The 19712-nt window shown below is 44.4% G+C and overlaps 1 protein-coding gene across 3 annotated transcripts in view; it reads left to right on the forward strand.

The window, feature by feature from the left end:
- The first annotated feature begins 2507 nt into the window (after nt 1-2507).
- NR6A1 (nuclear receptor subfamily 6 group A member 1) overlaps nt 2508-19712 on the forward strand; it is a 145367-nt gene continuing 128162 nt past the window's right edge. For 2 of the 3 annotated variants that reach the window (XM_060250507.1, XM_060250504.1), the window contains exon 1: nt 2508-2814. In XM_060250507.1, the coding sequence (XP_060106490.1) occupies nt 2682-2814 (133 nt within the window). In that variant the 5' untranslated portion in view covers nt 2508-2681. The remainder of the gene's footprint in view (nt 2815-19712) is intronic. The other variant, XM_060250506.1, reaches the window with a different exon arrangement.

The following is a 19712-nucleotide window of genomic DNA, read 5'->3' on the forward strand; positions in this document are numbered from 1 at the left end:
ATTCTTTGTTCCCTTCCTTTATTCACTCCATTTGTATTCTGTTCTACACTGTCACTGTTATTCTCATCTAAACCTTGTGAGATGGGTGAGTGTTTGGGACACCAAGAGAGCTTCTCCGTTGCATTCTTCTCCAGAGTTTAATTTGTTCCTTCCTTTCTGCCCTTAGAAGCTCATTGATTCACAAGTCTTGAGCCGCAGAATACACTTATTTCTTAATTTTTTAGATGCAAGGGTTGAAAGAGGGCCGAGGCAGATTTTACACTTAATTTGTTCCAGGAATGTCAACTTAGCATTGGGGAAAAGTTGTGAGTCTGAACTCTGATAGGAAGGTCTGATTTACCCACGCAAAACAAGGAGTGGGGACCTGGTGATAGAAGGGACTGCCTTACATCAAACTCTGGATAAATGACCAGGTGCTGAAATTTCCAAATTTGCTGAAACCTCTTTGCACTTATAGAAAACCAGCACGGTGAGCAAGAAAGCAAGGGAAGCGGCTGCAGCAGTCTGAAGCTGCCTGGCAGAATTCACCATGCAGCGCCTCTCTATTCGTGCTGCAACTCTGCCTCCTAGTGGGAATCGGGGATGAAACAAAGAAGTGGAGTATGGCAAATTCAGAAACCAGTGGGAGCACGAGTATTCATTCCCTCTCGCATCATGTTAAAACAAAAGAAGACTCCTGTGGCACTCGAACAAATTGGGCTCAAGACATCAAAGGTTTATACAATAGATTTATCTTTAGGGTGCCAGAGGGATCTTCTGCTTTTGCTGCCACAGTAGAGGTGGTCTTAGCCCTGGCGGACTGGGTCTAAAAATAGTAGTTGCCAGGAGACAAAGGGGCCTCACCCACAACTATAAGGCTATCATTTAACTTTTATAAGAAATAAATAAAATTTTAAAAACACACATAAGTGGGGAAAAGGTACGATTAAAACTTTTGCGGAATTTTGAAAAAAAAACTTTTGCGAAATAAATATATATATATGTTTTTAGTAATTACAGTGTACATATATTGTACATTTTACTGGCAGTATGCAGTAGATACTAAATGTAAATACAGGTTGCATTTTCTTCGGGGAGCTGATCTCTGCCAGCTGGAGATCAGTTGTAAAAGTGGGAGATCCCCAGGCCCCACCTGGAGGCTGGCAACCCTAACTACAATGTAAAATTTTAGTTGCATTACAGTAGTAATATTCGAACTTCTATTATATTTTCAAGCTACTAAAAGGACATTAACATTTTTAACATATTGTGTCATGTTTAAGGCGCCCACTTCATTAGGGGCCCACTTGCCATTGGGCAAGCTGACACCCTGGCCAGTCCGCCACTGGGTCTTAGACAATGGGCAACAGAAGCAGCAGTCCCAGACCCCGTGCTTGGGAGGAACCGGACCGCCCACGACCTGCCCACCCCACAAGGAGGGAGAAAAGAGAAAGCTCTTGCAGTTGCCCCCGTGGAGGCTTGGGCAGTTGGCTTCCGCCAGTGGTACGAATGTGTTCCCTCCAGGCTCCAATGCGGCCAGAGACAACTTTTCCTTGGGTCCGGCGGAGGGGGGGGGCAGCAGGGGGTGTCAGTAATTCTGGGGTCCCACCACTACGCACCCCTACCCGTGCAATGGTAATACCACTAATGGCCATTCTTTCACAAAAGGGAAGTTATTTATTTGAAATTCTTTGGAATTCCTATGTAGATCCCATTGTATCAGGCTTAGGGACGCGGAGAGCTTGGCTTGATACAACCGCCAAAATCCATGTGACACATACTGGCTCTCCTTCAAAGTCGATGTACAGAAGCGTTCATCTGGCTTTGGGAATGATCCACAAGCAGTCTGAGCAGATGTCTCGCTCCCTCCCTCCCCCATTTCTGTTTTGTACGAATCCGTCTTCTGCAAGGGAAATGCTGGTAACCATGCCTTGGATTGCTTAATCTGTGTTTACAATTCCTGCTTCTCCCAGTCCCTCTTCTGCCACTGGCGCTTCTACCAGCCGCAGGAGAGGAAAGGAGAACGGGAGCCAGCCAGGCTCCTGGATTCGGCTGAATGCAGCCCCCTCCTGATATCAGCTGCTAGCCCAGAGGCAGGGCATCAATCAGATCATGTTGCTGCACTAAATACACGTCGTCCTGCAGAGCCCGGGCGGTGTGCTCGGCGATGTGTATTCTCCTCCGGCCTGGTGGGCAGCCGCGTAAATGCATATTCAGGGTAGAAATGAATATTCAACAGAGGCGGGAGTGCACAGCCTGAGCTCTCCCGGCCTCTGGGAGAGCCTACTGAGCTTCCGGAGCAGAGGGGGCAAACAAGAAATAAAGATCTTCGACGGTCTTATGGAGGAAGGCTGTGCGGCGGATCCTTTTTTCCAGGTCCCCCCTCTTCCAGGCTGAATTGTGGATTCTGCAGGGTGGGCTGCGGACTACGCTTCCCGGCGTGCCCCGGAAGGAGGGGCTGCACGTGCGCAGTGGAGGGGAGGCGGAGGGGGGTGTGGTGGTTCCGCCGGCCGGGCAGCCAGTTCCGACGGGGAGAGCGCGAGCAGCGCCTGCGAGGGAGGCGAGGAAGGAGGACTGAGACCCAACGAGGCCGGCGCTGACAGGAGCGAGCGAGCGATGGGGGCGCCTGGGCGCCGGGTCAGTCTCGGGCAGCTGCCTCCGCCGCCTCCCCTCAGGGGACCTGCCTGACTGGCCGGCCCGCCATGGAGCTGGAGCCCGAGCCCCCGCCGGGCGCCCCCAACGCTGCAGGGGGAGGGCGGAGGGCAGCACCGCCACCTCCCCCGCCGCCCCCGCCGCCCCCCGGACCGCCGCCGCCTCAGCCGCAGCCGCAGAACGGTAGGTGGGCGCGGGCAGGGAGGGAGGGAGGGGAGTGTGGAACCGGGCACGGGACGGTGGGCGGGCCGGCGGTGCCATCCGTGGGGCCCGGGAGAGAGCCTCTTCTAATCCCCCCCTACCCGGGGCGGGAGATAGAGCAGGAGCGTCGGCCTTTGGGCTCGGGCTCCAGTTTCGGGGGTGCCGGTGGAGGTGGGGCTGAGCCGCCCAGCCCCGGCTTGGCTTTCCGAGCTGCGGCGGGGTGGGGGTCTTGGGGAGAGGCAGTGGCCCGAGATAGAGCTCTTCCTGCGCCCCTCCCCCCAATACTGGTTACTCATCTCGAGTGGGGCGGCCCCCTCCCATTTCCTCTCCTTCCCTTCTCCCTCCCTCCCCCCCCTTCCCTTCTCTGGGTGATGCATCATGCGCGGGGGGGGGGGGCGTCCCTCTGGGAAAAGGACCTGTAAATGGTGAATTTGAGCGCGGCTCCCATTCCCAGCAAGCCCTCCTTGGACACTTCCTCCTGCCACTTCCTCTCCTTGTCAGCGGCGGGTTGCGATGCGGGTGATCAATCTTGGGTGTAAATAGCGCCTTGAATATTTTATAACGCTGGGATTCTTAGGCCTGCTCTCTTGTTGAAAGGGGGGGATCAATAAAACCCTATACAAATGCAAACCTATATTGTTATGGGAAACGTTGCAGAGGAGTGGGAAGTAACAAATGCTAGAACAACAAAACAAAAAAACAACCCGGCAATCTCCCCCCTTGGCTTTGTTCATCCTTTTCTTCTTTTATTTTCTCCTCCACCCTAGTTTAGCCTCAGTGTGCTTAATTTCTGCATGGCAAAACTTCTTATGGCTTATTTTGCAATACAGAAGAGGCCCTTTTATGTGAAAGTATATTAGCTCTGTCAGGTTGCTGTAACACAATGCAAGCTGGACTTTTAAGGGATGGCCAGAATTTTTTTTCTGCCCTTAAAGATAACGGATTGGGCTGGTAAACTAAATTGGTAAAGTTAATGCAACAAAACTAGTTAACATCCCCCCTACTCTTGCCTTGTTCCTTGGGCCAGCCAGGATCTTTACCAAATCCATCTGTGCACTATTCCCTGCCCCCCATGCTTTTTCTGCAGAGCACAGTTGAAAAAAGAAATAAATTGAGGGTAAACATCATTGTCGCCTTCCCAGGACAAAGCAGCAGTGATTGCTTGCTGGAAAGCAAGAAAAACCAGAAAACAAGAAGTTGTGAACCTTAAGAGATGCTGCTCAGGCAGCCATTAGAGGAGGAGAATCAAGACCCTACTGATGCTGTTTAGTTTATTGATACTCTGTGGAAATTGTAGAGTTTTCTGCTCATGCTTCATTGACTTACCTTTTGTATAATGCATTTGATCTAGTTAAAACTGCAGTATTTTGTCAAGGTGATTCTAGTAAAAACATGTTCTTGAATGGTTTGGTTGCCTTTGCTTTTTTTTGTCCTGCTGTTGTATGGTGGCCTGTCTATAGCCAGTTTGACTGACTTCAGAATTTGAATGGTGCCTGTGGTGGCTTTGTACTCAAATTATTCTGTGTTTTGAGACGGGCTATAGGGTGAAAAAGAGCCTTGGGTGAGCTGAGAGTGTCTAGATTAGATTAAAAATGTGTGGTTAATGTGAGTGTGGCTAAACAGTAAAAAAATTTGCAGCCTGCTTCAGATACCTTTCTGAATGCGAGTATGGCAAGGGCCAGCAATTCATTTGCCACATCAAAGCAATTGGGCACTTTTTTTTTTAGTAATTTATAAAAACTTCCAGTTTCACTCCTGCTCTTCAAGCAAGTATATGCTCAGTGCTTCTGGACTACACGTGTTATCAAAGGACAGTGTGTTTAATTGGCCCTTTTTCCATGGCAACCACACTGACTGGACTGGAGTTTGGAACTATTTTAGGCTGATGAGGTAACCACTATTTGTGTTTTGCTTGCAATAAAATGTGAAATGCTTGCAGAGGCTTGAGACTGCTTAACCTTCAGCCTTTCTAAAACCTACAACAGGAGAGGAAAGACTGTCTTGCTGCTTAAATGTTCAGGGGCAAGAAGCTTCTGAGTGCTGTATTTAAGGCCACAGAAAAGCTTCTGCTCTCAGGTGCAATTATGATAGCTTTCAGCCTGAACTGTGGCTAGGGGCAGAACAGGAATCCATTTTCTGTAGCCAGTGCCATAAAACTAGTATTAAAGGTTGGTTAAATTAAACTGTAGTGAAAAAGCATTAAAATGTCGTCCTTCAGAAGAAAAAGACCAGTGGGGTGTATTCTTCCCTTTAAAGGATAGTCTTTTTGCAATTCTCATGCTGTTGGCCACTTGGTGCTTGCTAGACATACTGCAGTGAGGCAGGCAGATAGATTGGAAGTGTTTCTATAGGCTGACAAATATATGTGTAGTTGTGCATGGAATTTTTTCTTTCCAGGCTGCATTCAATCAGTTGGATGCATATTTCTGTTCCTTTGACTGCATGCTTCACTGGTGCATGTTAAAGAAGACTTGTTGAGAGCATGCAATGCCCAGTTTTGCATCATCTTGTTATTTTGCTCATTTAAAAAAAATTAGCTTTAGTGTTGAGTTGGATGCTTGCTTCTTAAGGAATGTTACGGGGGGTGGGGGAGGAACACAGAAGTGAGACTGCCCTGTACTTGAGTCCAATAGTATGAGAAATAGTGAGATGCTTGTTGCATGATCTGCAATATCATGTTTTATTTATTTACAATAATACATTACAAATCAAAAGAATGACTAAAATAACTTGCACATCCCACCCTTACAAATGCTTGAGACTTGTGCGTTCTACTTTGCTGCTGTTAGTTATGCCATATGATTACAAACAGTAACCAGTGGTTCCTGTCTACTTTTAAATATTAGAATCTAAGTTATGAATTAGGGCACAATTCAGGCAAAATTTCCTCACTTTCAGTAGCAGAATAAAACATAGGTTTAATGGGACTTAGAAATACTGTACATTATGCTGTCTCTGTTGTCTTAATAGTCAGTATGGTTGTTAAATACACACTTGTATTAATATGCTCTTCTATGGTGAATAACTCATCTGCACTGGGAAGCCACAGTTCAATTTCAGGCAAAATTTCCTCACTTTCAGTAGCAGAATAAAACATAGGTTTAATGGGACTTAGAAATATTGTACATTATGCTGTCTCTGTTGTCTTAATAGTCAGTATGGTTGTTAAATACACACTTGTATTAATATGCTCTTCTGTGGTGAATAACTCATCTGCACTGGGAAGCCACAGTTCAGTTTCTTACTAGCTGTGATTTTCCTCTTTCTTAAACTTCCCCAGTTTGTTTGGCTTTGTCAAGGCTTTGATATATGGAATGTCTGTTAAACCCTTTTAAAAAGCTTTGGAGGTGAATTTTTGTCAAATGTACAGTTGTCTCTGCATTGAACCAAACAAGTCTAGTAAGGGTTAAAGAAATATTTTATCATTTCTCTAAATAACTACTTCTGAGACTTGGATACTTTTAAAACAGCAGTGTACATTCTCACTGCTGTTCCTTGCACTTAATTCTTCATTATGATAGTCCTTATAAGATGAATTACAACGGTAATGTGACCGACTAAACTTTCTTTCAGTCTTTCTTACTATGTATTTTCCCATACTCTTCAAAGTTGGTCATTGTAATAATTATCCAGCTCTTCCTTATGTATGTTTACCGTTATCTGAACAATGTTTGATTTTCACAGCATGGAAGCTTGCACAGATCAGTGCATGTAAGCCTACTTTTAAAGGGTACACATTTTAGTAACTTTCACTTTATGCAGGTGCATACAGGTACTGGCAGAACTTAGCCTACTGCATTTTGTACCGCTTGAAGTCTCTAGGGGCAGTCTCTTGAGTTGCCAAGGCCTCAGTGGCCATGGCCAGATTAGCTTTCTGCAGGCATGGCTTCAGTTGTAAAAAGATAATCCTGGTAACTTCAATTACTTGTCTCTACATTCGCTGAACTTGGTGCCCTGGTTTCTGGAGATTTGGAGTTTGCACGTATTGATTATGTAGGCCTACTTGTAAAACATACATTTTGGTAATTTTCACTTCGTTGGTGCTATTATGGGCTAGTAGATCAAGGTGCACTATTTGCTCATACCAATCTGTGGGTTTCAGTTTCCAGCCCCTTCCATTGTGATTTGTTGTCTGTGGATTCTGTTGTATTGCTGAATAGGGATGTGAAACATGAGAATTTTAATCTTAATAACTATTATAGCACACAACAATGCTTCATAGGCATTTTTGAAAAAAAAAAACCCTTGCATTTAATTCAGGTTTTTTTGCAGTACGGTTTAAAAACTAACTGTGGTAGCCCAGTCTAGCCCAATTTCAGATGCTAAGCAGGGTTGGCCTTGGTTAGTATTTTGATAGGAGACCACCAGGGAGATCCAGAGAGACACAGAGGCAAGCAATGGCAAACCACCTCTGTTTGTCTCTTGCCTTGAAAACCCCACAGCAGAGCTGCTGTGAGTTGACTACAACTTGATGGCTGCTGTGGTGGATGTTGCAGAAACAAGTGTTCTTCTGGGAAGGGTGAAATAAAATGGATCTTGTTGATAAACTGATTATTTAAATAAAGTCCTCAGCAGGAACTCTACTGATTCTAATTAATAGGTAGTTAAGGACAAGCTTGAGGATTCATCATATGACTTCTGCTGAGTTGAAATGAATTATTTGCCTCCAGGTGTATTAAAATTGTATTTTTATTAAGCTTGTGACCCATTGCTTTGAGAACTTAATTGAAGGTCTGTGGATTAGTCAAACATTTAACTTCTGTGTCAGTATTTCAAGCTGTGTCAGTATTTCAAACTGATAGTTTGCATTGGCAGAGTTTCATTAACTGTTAGATTAAGGAGGTATAGATATAACTATAGGTACTGATTGCTTGTTGTCTACAAGTTAGAGATTTGTAGGTGTCCTGAAACAGTGTTTTGGTTTAGGATTTTTGTGTACTATTTCAATGAGAGAGGATTTGGTGCTTGTTTCTTAAACCCTTTTTGTGGCTGGTAGAGGTTCGGCTAGAGTTGCCAGATTCCCCCTGGCTACCATTGCGGGATGAGGGGTAGGGTTGCCAGATCCAAGTTGGGAAACTTCTGGAGATTTTTGGATGGAGCCTGGGGAGGACATGGACCTTAGTGAGGGTACAATGCCACAGAATCTATCCTCCAGAGTGGGAGTGTCAAACTCATTTGTTATGAGGGCCGAATTTGACATAAATGAGACCTTGTCAGGCCTGGCCATGTGTGTCACAAAATGTAATGCCAGGTAGTGGAGATACAAACTTTCTAAAGGACATAGACAAACACAATTAAATATTTTTTTTACTTAAAATAAAATATGCTTAAAACATTAGTATGTTCGCAATATTTTGTTTAACAGTCTCTGATAACTGACACCTCTTGCTCTGAATTACAGCGTCAAAAACTGGAGACAATGTCTGAGCTGTAGCAATCTTGTGTTCAGGTGTTGTTCTGGTGTGCATCTGTAAGTTGCAAACCTACTTTTGATTTATTGACATTCATTACAGAAATCTCATGGTCAGTGCTTTTTGCCTAAGGCCCAGAAGAAAACATGAAATGATCGGGCATTGTGAGGTTTTGTACATAAGTTGCTTCATGTGTTGGTCAAGAATATGTGAAGGCACCATGACACAGACTGAGGACTATGTGTTTGTCTACAGAACTGTAGTCTTCCCCAGAGAAATTACTACAACTCCTATGAGGCAGTGCGAGAACAAAGAGACAGCCATGTATAGTGGTCAGTATCAGCTTACCATATCGGAAGCGTAATTTCAAAATCCCCAATCAATCAAAGGAAAATGTGAAAGAAAAATCAAATGAAATGTGCTGGGTAAACTTGGTCTGAACACACACTCTCAGCCTAATCCTGGCTTGTTATTCCTCTTCTAAACAGTTCACATGCTTTCTTATTGAGAAAGACTGGATCATGAGAGCATGAATAAAGGGGGAGGCAAATTCAGTTGCACCCACAACAAGCCCCGCAAAACTCTCTTTCTTGCAAGGCAAAAACTCATACCTTGAATAAAACACTGCTGGACTTAAAGTTGCTTTCTTTGTATCTCTCCCATGGGATTGAGGGAACTGGGCAAAGGAATCTCTCCCTCTTCCCTCCTTCCCCAGGGGAAGATGAGGGGGAAGAACCTCAGTCAACAGATGAAGAGAGGCTTGGCTAAGTAGGTCTGTTAGGTAATTGAGAAAGCCTGGCACCCCAGGCTATCTCAATCACACAGCAGAGCTACAGAGCCAAGCTCTTCTACTGGCTGAGACTCCTCCTCCTTCCTTTGGGAAGAGGGAGGGGGGAAGAGGGAAAGAGCTGCTTTGCTTGGCTGCCTCATCATAGGGGAGAAATAAAAATTGGTAACCAAAGGAAGCAGGCGAGGGAAAAGGAAGCAGACGATGGCCAGTCACTGGTGGGCCTGATTGCAGCCTGTTGGGGGATGGACATTTGACACCCCTGCTCCAGAGCATCCATTTTCTTCAAGGGAACTGTTATCTGTAGCTTGGAGATGAGTTGTAGTTCCAGGAGTTCCCTAGGTCCCACCTGGAGGCTTGTATCCCTCGATACAGTGCAAGTCTTCCAGGCTTCATTGGCTTGGGTGCTTCTGTTTGGAAGTAGTATATGTTTGGCTTGTTCTATGTGTAACACACCAGGTTTGGTGTTACATAAGTGAGTCTTGGACTCTAATGCTACCGTTTTCTCTGTTTAGTGATAGATTAGTTTGTTATTACTTCTGGACCTAACTTGCACTTGCTTTCCAAACTATAATTATAGACTGTGGTTTGGAACCCTGAAGGAAAGAAATCACAACACACAAATCTTGAACATTGCAGCTTGTTTTTTTTCTGGATAGGTTTGTGAATATATTTCATTGTCTTCTCTGTGATTATACAGTTTGTTCAGCTAGTTTACTTTAAAAAGCCAAATCCAGAGTTTATTGGATGCTGGGAAAGAACACGTTCTCTTTTTAAATCCTTTGTGCTGCTAAGTTTTTTCACACTGAGGTATTGTTGTTAAGTAGTTTAATATAACCAAGTTATTTTGTTTTGGAAAGTGTTGATAATATGAATTAAATGTAGTTACACATGGTTCCCAAATGATTTCACATGCATGGCTGTTCTTTTCACTGCTCTCACCCCTTTGCTTAACATCCAACCTGATCGGCTGTTCTGGTGAATTCTAAAGCTTGTCTACCTTTTTTTTTTGCCTATTAAAAGGGCCACTGGCTTTTTTTTTTTGTATTGCAGGGGTGGCTAAACTTGCTTAAGAGTCACATAGAATAAATGTCAGATGTTTGAGAGCTGCAAGGCATGAACAAATATTACACACACATCTTTATTAAACTCTTAATACTGTCTTTGCACAGAAAGATAACATATACATGTATGCACTTTACAACATGACTGTGCTAGGAGGAGCCTTTAAAAAACACACAACTGGAAATAACAACCCCCATAAGACCAGCAAAGAGAAAGGTTAGGCATCAGTAGGAGAAGGAAATGCCCATGTACCATATAAATCACTGACTACCATTTAAATCATTATGTATCTCTTTGCCTTGACACCAAGGTTAGTAAATACAGCTCTTACAAGAGCTATGGGACTAATGTAGAACCCTGCGCTGCCCTCTTTAATTCTGTCCTTCCTTCCAGTGGCTCCCTTGGCTTATGTGCTCTCTTTCCCTGCTCTAAGTCTCTGGGTGACCTCTGTGGTAGAAAAGAGCTTGCAAGCCTGCCTTTCCCCCCCTCCTTCTCCATCCACACAACAGAAATAGTTGCCTATCTTTGGATCAGTGCTCAGAGGTTGACTGAAGTCCTAGAGCTAAGCATGCTTTCTTGAAAGTAACGCTGCATTAAGTCCCTCCTCGACTTCTGGGAGCCGCAAAATGCATATGAAAGAGCTTCATGTGGCTCCTGAGCCACAGTTTGGCCACCCCTGTTCTATTGCTTCAGACCAACCCATCTGAACTGAATAATCCCTGTCCCTGGTATAAAGTCATGTCAGGAGAAGAATTAATATTGATAGCAGGAAGCCTGGAAGTTGAGATTTCTTAAAGCTGATAAATCTATGTCTACATGAAAAATTCATCCAATCACAGTGGAACAATGCAGCGTCTTGAGGATCCATTATGTGTGATTTCACTTGTATTCCTGTCCACTATTTGCTGACTTTTCAGCCAGTCTCCATGACCCTCAGTGTGATATTGGTTGATAAAGTATCTAGTTTGGAAGGTTAATGACAATTGAATTTAACTCTATGAGATTTCTTTATAAAATGCCCAATCATCTGCCTAATGTGGACCAAGTTATTTTTCTCATTTCTGCCACCCAAACAACTCCGCTTTTGTTATCTAAAGGTTTCATTTTCTTGGGCTCCTTATATAGTCCTTGTATTACCATCATCCAGAAACTCCTGTATGTGTCTTCATTGGGCCACATTTTCTGAAGCTATGAGATAGCAAAATGATGTTGTAAAGACCTGATGGCTGTGAATTCCATTGCTATTTAACTGGAAGACCAAGGGTATGTTTCGTGGTGAGCGAGCTTTTGAAATGTTTGTCAAGGATGCTAAAACCATAACAGAATATTCATCAGCAGAGCTGGGCTGATTCTGCAGCCTAATACAAACTTAACTTAACTGGAATTTATGTTACCTTTAGCAGAATGTACTGAAACATTCAGGAAGAGTTCCTTTTTTGCTGGTACATTGCAAGTCTTAACAGGCAAGGGGGCTTATCTCTGTCTCATTTGCAGATGTAATAAAAGCTATCAGGTACGTGACTCTGAAGGTATTTACTACTGGGAGCTAGTAGTGAGTTTAGCCAGAATGCTCTGGCTAGCAAAATAGTCTGCTCTGGTGAGTCTGTAGTCTATGGTTCACAAGGAATTAGGTCCAGATTTGTGATCTGTTTGGAACTTTGTTTTTGAGCAGCAGAAAAATAACCTGATCCAAATGCAGATTGCCCATTTATCTGAAAATGCAGATTACACAGTCTAAAACAGAACAGAAGGATTTAGCTGTTACATTATTATCACTGAGGAGAGCACTGAAGGCAGAGTAATTGGAAGATGTATTCTACTTCTAGCAGTAGAATGGAAGGAGTCCTAAATTATAACTCATCTACCCATATTTTTTTTTCTTTCGTGTCTGCAGCCACTGATTGGATTTTAATTTTGATTATTATTGGATTCTAACTAGGACGTGTGTGAAAGAGATAAATTGCAGGCCCCTGTGGACTGTGAGAAGCATAAAAAGGTGTGCAAGCACCAGTCATTTCCGACTCTGAGGTGGCGTTGCATCACAACATTTTAACGGCAGACCTTTTATGGTGTGGTTTGCCATCGCCCTCCCTAGTCATCTGCACTTTACCCCCAGCAAACTGGGTACTCATGTTATCGACCTTGGAAGGATGGAAGGCTGAGACAATCTTGAGCTGGCTACCTGAACCCAGCTTCCGCCGGGATTGAACTCAAGTCATGAGCAGAGCTTGGACTGCAATACTGCAGCTTAGCATTCTGTGCCACGGGGCTCTTACATTCACACTGAATGCATGATAACACAGTTATCACAGTTGATGAGTGCCTTTTCTTATTTACCAGTGTAGATGTTCATTAATTAGGTGTTGCTGGTGAATGCAGAGTGCAGATCCTTGGTTAGTAGTAATTAAAAGCTTTGAAATGACCTGGAATCTTAGTTACTTAGAAGTGAGTGTGACTTTTGTTTGTTGGAGACGTTAAGTAGCAGCAGCTCCTATTGTAAAGCATGGCACAATGAACATTACATCAGAAGTAAATATAATAACAAACAAACAACATGTGTAGTCCAGATTCATGCATCACTTAAAGTGCTTTTCTGGCCCCTCAGCTATTTGGGAGCCAGTGTGGTGTAGTGGTTAGAGTGCTGGATTAGGGACCTGTAGACCTGGACACATCTAAGCATGTGATGCTTGGCATTTTTCATTCCTGTAAGAAACTGCAGAAGGAGTCCTGGAGGTGAGTATCTGTTCCATCAAAATTAGGAACCACTGAAAAGCTGCTTTTCTTCACAGGATTTACTTCTGTTCTAATGGCATCCTGGAACAAAATGGTTTCTGCTTTTCTCTTTTTCTAACCATTAAAGCTATGATAACCTTAATTGTATACAAAAATACAGGTTCTGGGCGTTCTGACATAACTTGGAATTTACTTTGGCAGGGCTTTTTTTTTTTAGCAGAAACAAACAGGAATGCAGTTCTGGTTGGCTTGGTGTCAGGGGTGTGGCCTAATATGCAAATAAGTTCCTGCTGGGCTTTTTCTACAAAAAAGCCCTGTACTTTGGAGGTCATTTTGCCCCTTTAAATATTCTGATGGCAAATGAGGACACTTGCCATTAAGGTTCTGCTTTCTCTGATCTGAGCTGGACTACACTAAGGTGTGTCTCTCTGAACTTGTTCTCACTGTTGCTGTCAAGACAAGGGCCATGATAAGGTGCAATACATTTAAGCATGTTAGGGGGTCTTACAGGGTTTCTGGACTATTGTTAGGCCTCCTCATTTCAAGGATTGCTGCTTTTATGTTTCTGAAGTTGAACCCAGCTGTTGCCCTCTTGCTGACCAAGAGGTTGCAAGAGATGCTACAGCTGTGAGGTTTGGATGTTAATGGTAAAGAACTCCCCTGTTCACTTAGAGCATAATGCTATGTCAGCCATTTACTTTAGTAGATTTACCGTAAGTTGCACAGAATTGAATAGTGTGTACCTGAATCAATTTCATGCTAGAGCACATTATCCTGAGATAATTCAGGAGTTTGGACTAAAAAGTAAATATTATAGCCATAGAACAATACGTTTTCTGGGTTTTTATTTTGCAGGGGGGCCGGGTTGGAAACTTGGGGGAAGCAACCCTAAACTCATATTATTGTTTTATCATAAAATACATTCTTTAAAACTTAGCATATGGCAATTGTACTGTTTGGCACTTTCATGAAATTTAAAAGTATAAATGCCTTAGTTTTTTTGCAAGTTGTCTACCGTACATAAGTGCTTCAGTTTTGGTGATTCTTCCATTTATCTGGTCTTAAATATTTTGGGAATATGGCTAATGAGCAACTTGTGGCAGTATATCCTTGGGAACAGTGTTGCTACCCTAGCTAACACTGATACATGTGCGCAGAGACAAAGCACATAATCATTCAGATGAAGCCAACAATTGATGTTGAGTACTGTGGAGAAGACAACCATTGTATTCCTCAGCTCTGTCCGTTTGAGCATTTCCCTCCCTTAAAAGCAAATGTTTTGAACACAGTTCACACCTTTGGTGCTTCATGATATTGTTTTCTGTAGTCAACAGGTTCATGGATTTTGTGGCTCTCTTATTAGGCTTCTTTTAAGCAACAGTTCTTGGGAGTTATCAAAAGCTTGCTATAGCTGCCAGAACTGACTCCTAGTGAAAGTAGCCCAGGTAGGTTCAGTATTGCTAACCTGATCTTTTTGTGCAGATTAGAGACTCTGTCACAGTGAGCCCTTGTAAGTCAAGAGTGAAATTGAGCCTTCTCAAGGGTAACTGGGACAGTGGTGAGGGAGGAAGGGAAGAAGCAAGCCAGAGACTAGCATGCAGACAGTTGAAGGTGTTGAGAGCTATGACATTCATGTGTCTTAAGGAGAAAGCTTCTGTATTGTGCGACCTCATAGTGGTTGGAGGGTTAAGGTTGCATTATAATGCACCCCACCCTCTCTGCCATGAACCCCGCAGACATTGTAAGAAGAAGAAATTATTCACTTTGCTGTTAGTAGATATTGAAATTTGAGTTGGTGTTTTAATGAACTATTTAATTAATGTATGTTGTTATTTTTTTATTATATGTTGTAAGCTGCCCTGAGCTCACTTGTGGGGTAGGGCAGGCTAAGTCTTGAAAATAAATTAAAAAATAAAAGGCAATGAATAAAAATCTAATAAAAAGAGAGTGGCAATTGGCCATTAGAAGAACAAGAAGAGAATAACACATTGGATTTATACCCCACCCTTTGCTTGAAGTCTCAGAGCAGTTTACAATCTCCTTCCTTTCCTCACAGCAGACACCCTGTGAGGTGGGTGGGGCTGAGAGAGCTCTCAGAGAGGATAGCTCTGCGAGAACTGTGGCTGATCCAAGGCCACCCAGCAGGTATATGGAGGAGTGGAGAATCAAACCTGATTCTCCCAGCTTAGAGTCCGAACCCATAACCACTATACCCGACTGTTAGTTGCATGTTGTATATTATCAACCTATGCAATGCCTTTCTGTTCTTATGGATGAAACAAAGAAGAGCACTCAGATTTCAGAGCTGCAAGTGCCTTTGCTATAGTGCTTCACTGTCACATCTATTAATAAATATACTTCAGTCTCTGCAGACATCAGCTGGTTTTTCACTGTCATTTAAAAACATTCCTAAAGTTAATATTTATTGTAGAGTCACCCTGTGGTTATGTCTATCTAAAATGAATCTAGCCAGTAGGTTTACATTCTCAAGAAGGCCTCATATATCCATCTGTCTGCCTAGGGTGGCCATAATAACTGCAGGCCAGCCAGGGACACCTTGAGGGGGGAATGAATGTGTGTGTGCGCGCGCGCAAAGCACGCGCTGTCGCAAACAGGAAGTGACGTCACTTCCGGTGATGTCATGCCACTGCCGGAAACAGGAAGTGACATCACTTCCTGTGACATCGGTTCCCCGCGCCACCTGCCGGAAGCAGGTGAACGGCAACGAGAGGGCACCAGGGAGCAATCTCATCAACGGCTGTGGAGAGTTGTTAGTGCCATATCTCAGCTAGATCATTTAATGAGTCAACATTCCTTATGAAAAACAGGAAGCAAAAGTGTCCTCTGTACTTCTTTGAACACCCCATGCCATTTAAAGGAACAAAGTTACCTACCAAATCCAGGGGTTGTTTTGTTGAAAAATAGATGGTGGAGCTCATTAGCATAACTCATTAGCAAGTCACCTGCCACCCAAAATCACATAAGAAGTGGAGAAAGGGTGATGTGGGCTTCTCCAGGGGTTAATGAGGGCTGATGGGGGTGTGGCAAAGCCCCTGGTGGTTGGCTGGCTTCCTGCTCTTCTAATCCAGGGATTGTTATACAGCTATACCTACTATTCAATGGACAAGGTAGGTGGGGACGAGGAAGGGGAACCCTCAGAAAGTTTCAGGAGCTGCTCTCTTGTGAGCTCCTGCTGAATCTGAGGCTTGACTGCCTCCAAAAACATGTTGGTTAAAGAAATCATGCCTAACAAAACTCATAACAGACAGTGCAAATCAGTACAGCCAGTTTATTTCCAGTGATATGACATGCAGTGTAATTGATAAGCTGTGTGTGTTTGTGTACTGTGCCGTCAACTGATGGCAATCCCAGCAAGGGACTTTCAAGGAAAGTGAAAAGCAGAGGTGGTTTGCCATTGTCCTCCTCAGCAGCCTTCCTGGAAGTCTCCCATCCAAAAACTTTACTAAGACTGACAAGATCTAGATATACCATGCCACCTTCCCTTCCAATGGATGAGTCATATGCCGGTTTCATTTTTCTTCCCCCAAAGTGGAAAACAGTACACCCAGTGTCCAAAGGGATATAAAGAATTCCTTAAAGGTCCCATATCCCAGCAGAATGTTTGTTCAACTGTGTGTGTGCATGTGTGTAAAGTGCAGTCAAGTTGCAGATGACTTATGGCGAAACCAGCAAGAGCTTTCAAGGCAAGTGAGAAGCAGAGGTGGTTTGCTATTACCTTCCTCTGCACAGTTGTCCTTGGTGGTCTTCCAAATGCCAATCCTGCTTAGCCAAAACCTAAAAAGACATTTCTACCTACTGGCAGAAGAACTCATAATTTGAAGCCTCATTTTAAGGAACAAAATTTAGAAGATGTTGATACTCAGACCACTTCAATTTAGTTAAAAGTTCATTCTATTTGAAAATAGACACATTGTCAACTATGCCATAAGCTGACTATATTTTCTCACAACGTGCTTGCTTAACTATTCTTGGAATCACACCATAGACCTTTTAAGTTAATAATTTCAAAAATGCTGCTGACATGCAATCTGATGCAAAAGAAGGGCCTTGCTTGCTCTCTCAAAAAAGAAAGAAAACTGAATAAAGTTGCACAGTCTTCTCTTGGTTAACCACAACTCTGGGAGCAAGAATTAAGATACTGCAGCACATACACTGGTTAGAATGAGCAACAGATTTCCACTGTAGGATTATTATTCACTATAATAATAATAATGCACAATCCTTTAAATGTGATCACATGGTCTCTATGCATGCACTGGGCAAGTGCAGATTGATTCTACTCAACGATCATCCCTAAACTGCAATGTTATATTTTATGTCAACTACCTTTAGGCCTGATCTGTAAGTAGTAGGAAAGGGAGCACAAAGGGATTCCTCAAAACTTCACATACGCTATTCAGATACCAAGTGTATTTGTCGGGGGGGGGGGGTGTCTGTGCCTGTCTCATGGCAACCGTTAAAACAACTTCTACCACCGCCATATCGAAACAAGCCCTGCAAACTTAGGCCAAGAACTTGAGCATCTTTATTTTAACGTAACCATTTGCAGTTTTAACCAGAAGTTTTAAAGACTCTAGCGCAGGGGTCCTCAAACTTTTTAAATAGGGGGCCAGTTCACTGTCCCTCAGACTGTTGGAGGGCCGGACTGCCGTTACTGTACAAGGCCGCGGGCCGTCAGTTCTCCGTCTTCTGCATCTCTCTCCCTTCCCCACACCACACACCCCGGCCTGGGAACTCACCTCACCTTGGTATCACCTCACACTCTGTCTCCACCACCTCAGCCCAGTGCCAGAAGTGTGCATTGCTAATGCGAGTTTAGGTCAAATGTCACTTCCGGTCTGATTTTGCCATAACTCGGCGGGCCGCATAAACGTCCTCAGGGGGCCGCATCTGGCCCGCGGGCCGTAGTTTGAGGACCCCTGCTCTAGCGTTTCTCAGAAAAGCTAAACACGCTTCCTTGGGCAGGGAGCTGCACTGAATAAAGTGCGACTCCCTTACAAGTATCGGCCGGGGCTGGGAATACTCCCACAAAGCCAACCTCGACATGATCTCTCCCTCCCTCTCCCCCTCCCCGGCCAATGCCCCCGAGCCACCTCCTGCGGCCTCCCTCTGCCCTTCCATCCTTCATCCCAGCCCAGCAACGTCAGAGGAGGGCAGGAACCTCCCAGGGGGTTTCTCCCCCCCCCTCTTACCTTGTAATCCTCACGGCTGAGGTTTTGCAGTCGTTCCTTGCGTGAGGCTGCCCGGATTTCGACGATGCCGGCCGGAGGTTCCTGAGGACGCGGCGGGCTGTGGCTCCTGCTGCCGCGTGGCGGGGCGGTGAGCTCCGCGCTGTCCCACACTGAGCGCCCCAAAGTCCAGTGTCTTGCTCTCGAAGGCGCCCTCCACGCTGCAGAACATCCCGCCATACTTCTGGCGGGGGACTTGGTCGGCCGTGCCTGGGCGCGCCAGGTACACGGGCAGCTCTTCGTCCACCGCCTCAGGAGGCTCTCGCTCCCGACCTTTCCTCCCACCGCGGGATTTTGGCGAACCCGGGATATGATTGGTCCCGGGTTAGCCAACCCGTGAGGCGGGAATTTGGGGGCAGGGGCGGGACTTTCCCAGGTGGGCAGGACGATCTGGCCACCCTACTGCTTACAGGGTGTTAAACAAGGGCCAGATTTGACACAAAGGCAAGTTTGTGGATCCATGTGCATCATAAAATGGAATGCCAAGTAGCAGAGATATAAACTTTATAAAGGATACAGATAACACAATTAAAGATTTTTTAACTTAAAATACAAACATGCTTAACACTCTTGTAATATTTTGTTTAAAATGGAAAGGTGGGGGAATAGTGGGATTTGGCAATTAAGTTTTTAAAATAAAACATGAAAAAGCACAAGTATCACAGCAATAAAATATAAAATGCTCTGATCCTGGAAAAACATGAAATGGCTGGGCATTGCAAACTTCTCCTCCCCCTTGGGTCTTCTCAAAGTGGCAATGGGTCTCCAGTATAATATCCCCCTTTGATTGTGGGCTCCCAAGTTAGAGTACTCACTAGACACTAGTTCCCAGGCCCATTCAGCAGAGACAAGCTGGCTCAAAGCATCAACCCTTTATTTGCAAGGAGCTTCAACTGGCTGTAAATGCTGCAAAAGTAAAAGTGGTTTAGCTGAACTCCACTGAAATTACAGCACTGACAAAGTTGCAAGGAAATCTCAGAATGGATTTTCCATTAAGGCCTTTGGACCCAGATAGATCAGAATGGAAAACCCATTCTGTATTTTCTTCACAGCTTTGCAAGTCCAGCTGAATCAGGCAAAGACAAGGCAGAAGGAGCTGGGAACGTGGTCGAAGGAGGACAAGGGGGGAGAAAATTGCTACAGGCCTGATTGAAGCTCTGGGCAGGGTGGGTGTTACCCATGGACCGGGCATTTGATAGCCCTGATCTAGCATATTTTGTCCTGCTCTTCCTTCTAAGAGCACAGGACAGCATGCATGGTTCTCATCTCGTCACAACAACCCTGGGAGGTAGGTTAGGTAGAGAGTGAGTGACTGGCCTAGGATCACCCACTGAGCTTCCTGCTTGACAGGGATTTGAACCTTGCCTCTCTGGCTTAGTTCACCACTCTGATTTTTACACGACACTAGCTTGCCAATGAGGGCCAGAATTGCACGTTTTCAACATGATTTACTAGAGGGACTTGCAGCAGGAAGCCAGGTTTGACTTTCCTGTAGAAATTTTAATTCAAATGTTCCACAGGGGCCCAATTAAGATTGGGACTGTGGTGCAGAGAGGAGGGGCTGCTGCCTTTCCCAGTGCCATTTTTCTGTCCCGAAACAACTCAAAGGGAGATGTTGTTTACCCCATTGGGAAG

The sequence above is a fragment of the Heteronotia binoei genome, chromosome 12 (genome assembly GCF_032191835.1).
Source record: "Heteronotia binoei isolate CCM8104 ecotype False Entrance Well chromosome 12, APGP_CSIRO_Hbin_v1, whole genome shotgun sequence".
Classification (NCBI taxonomy): domain Eukaryota; kingdom Metazoa; phylum Chordata; class Lepidosauria; order Squamata; family Gekkonidae; genus Heteronotia; species Heteronotia binoei.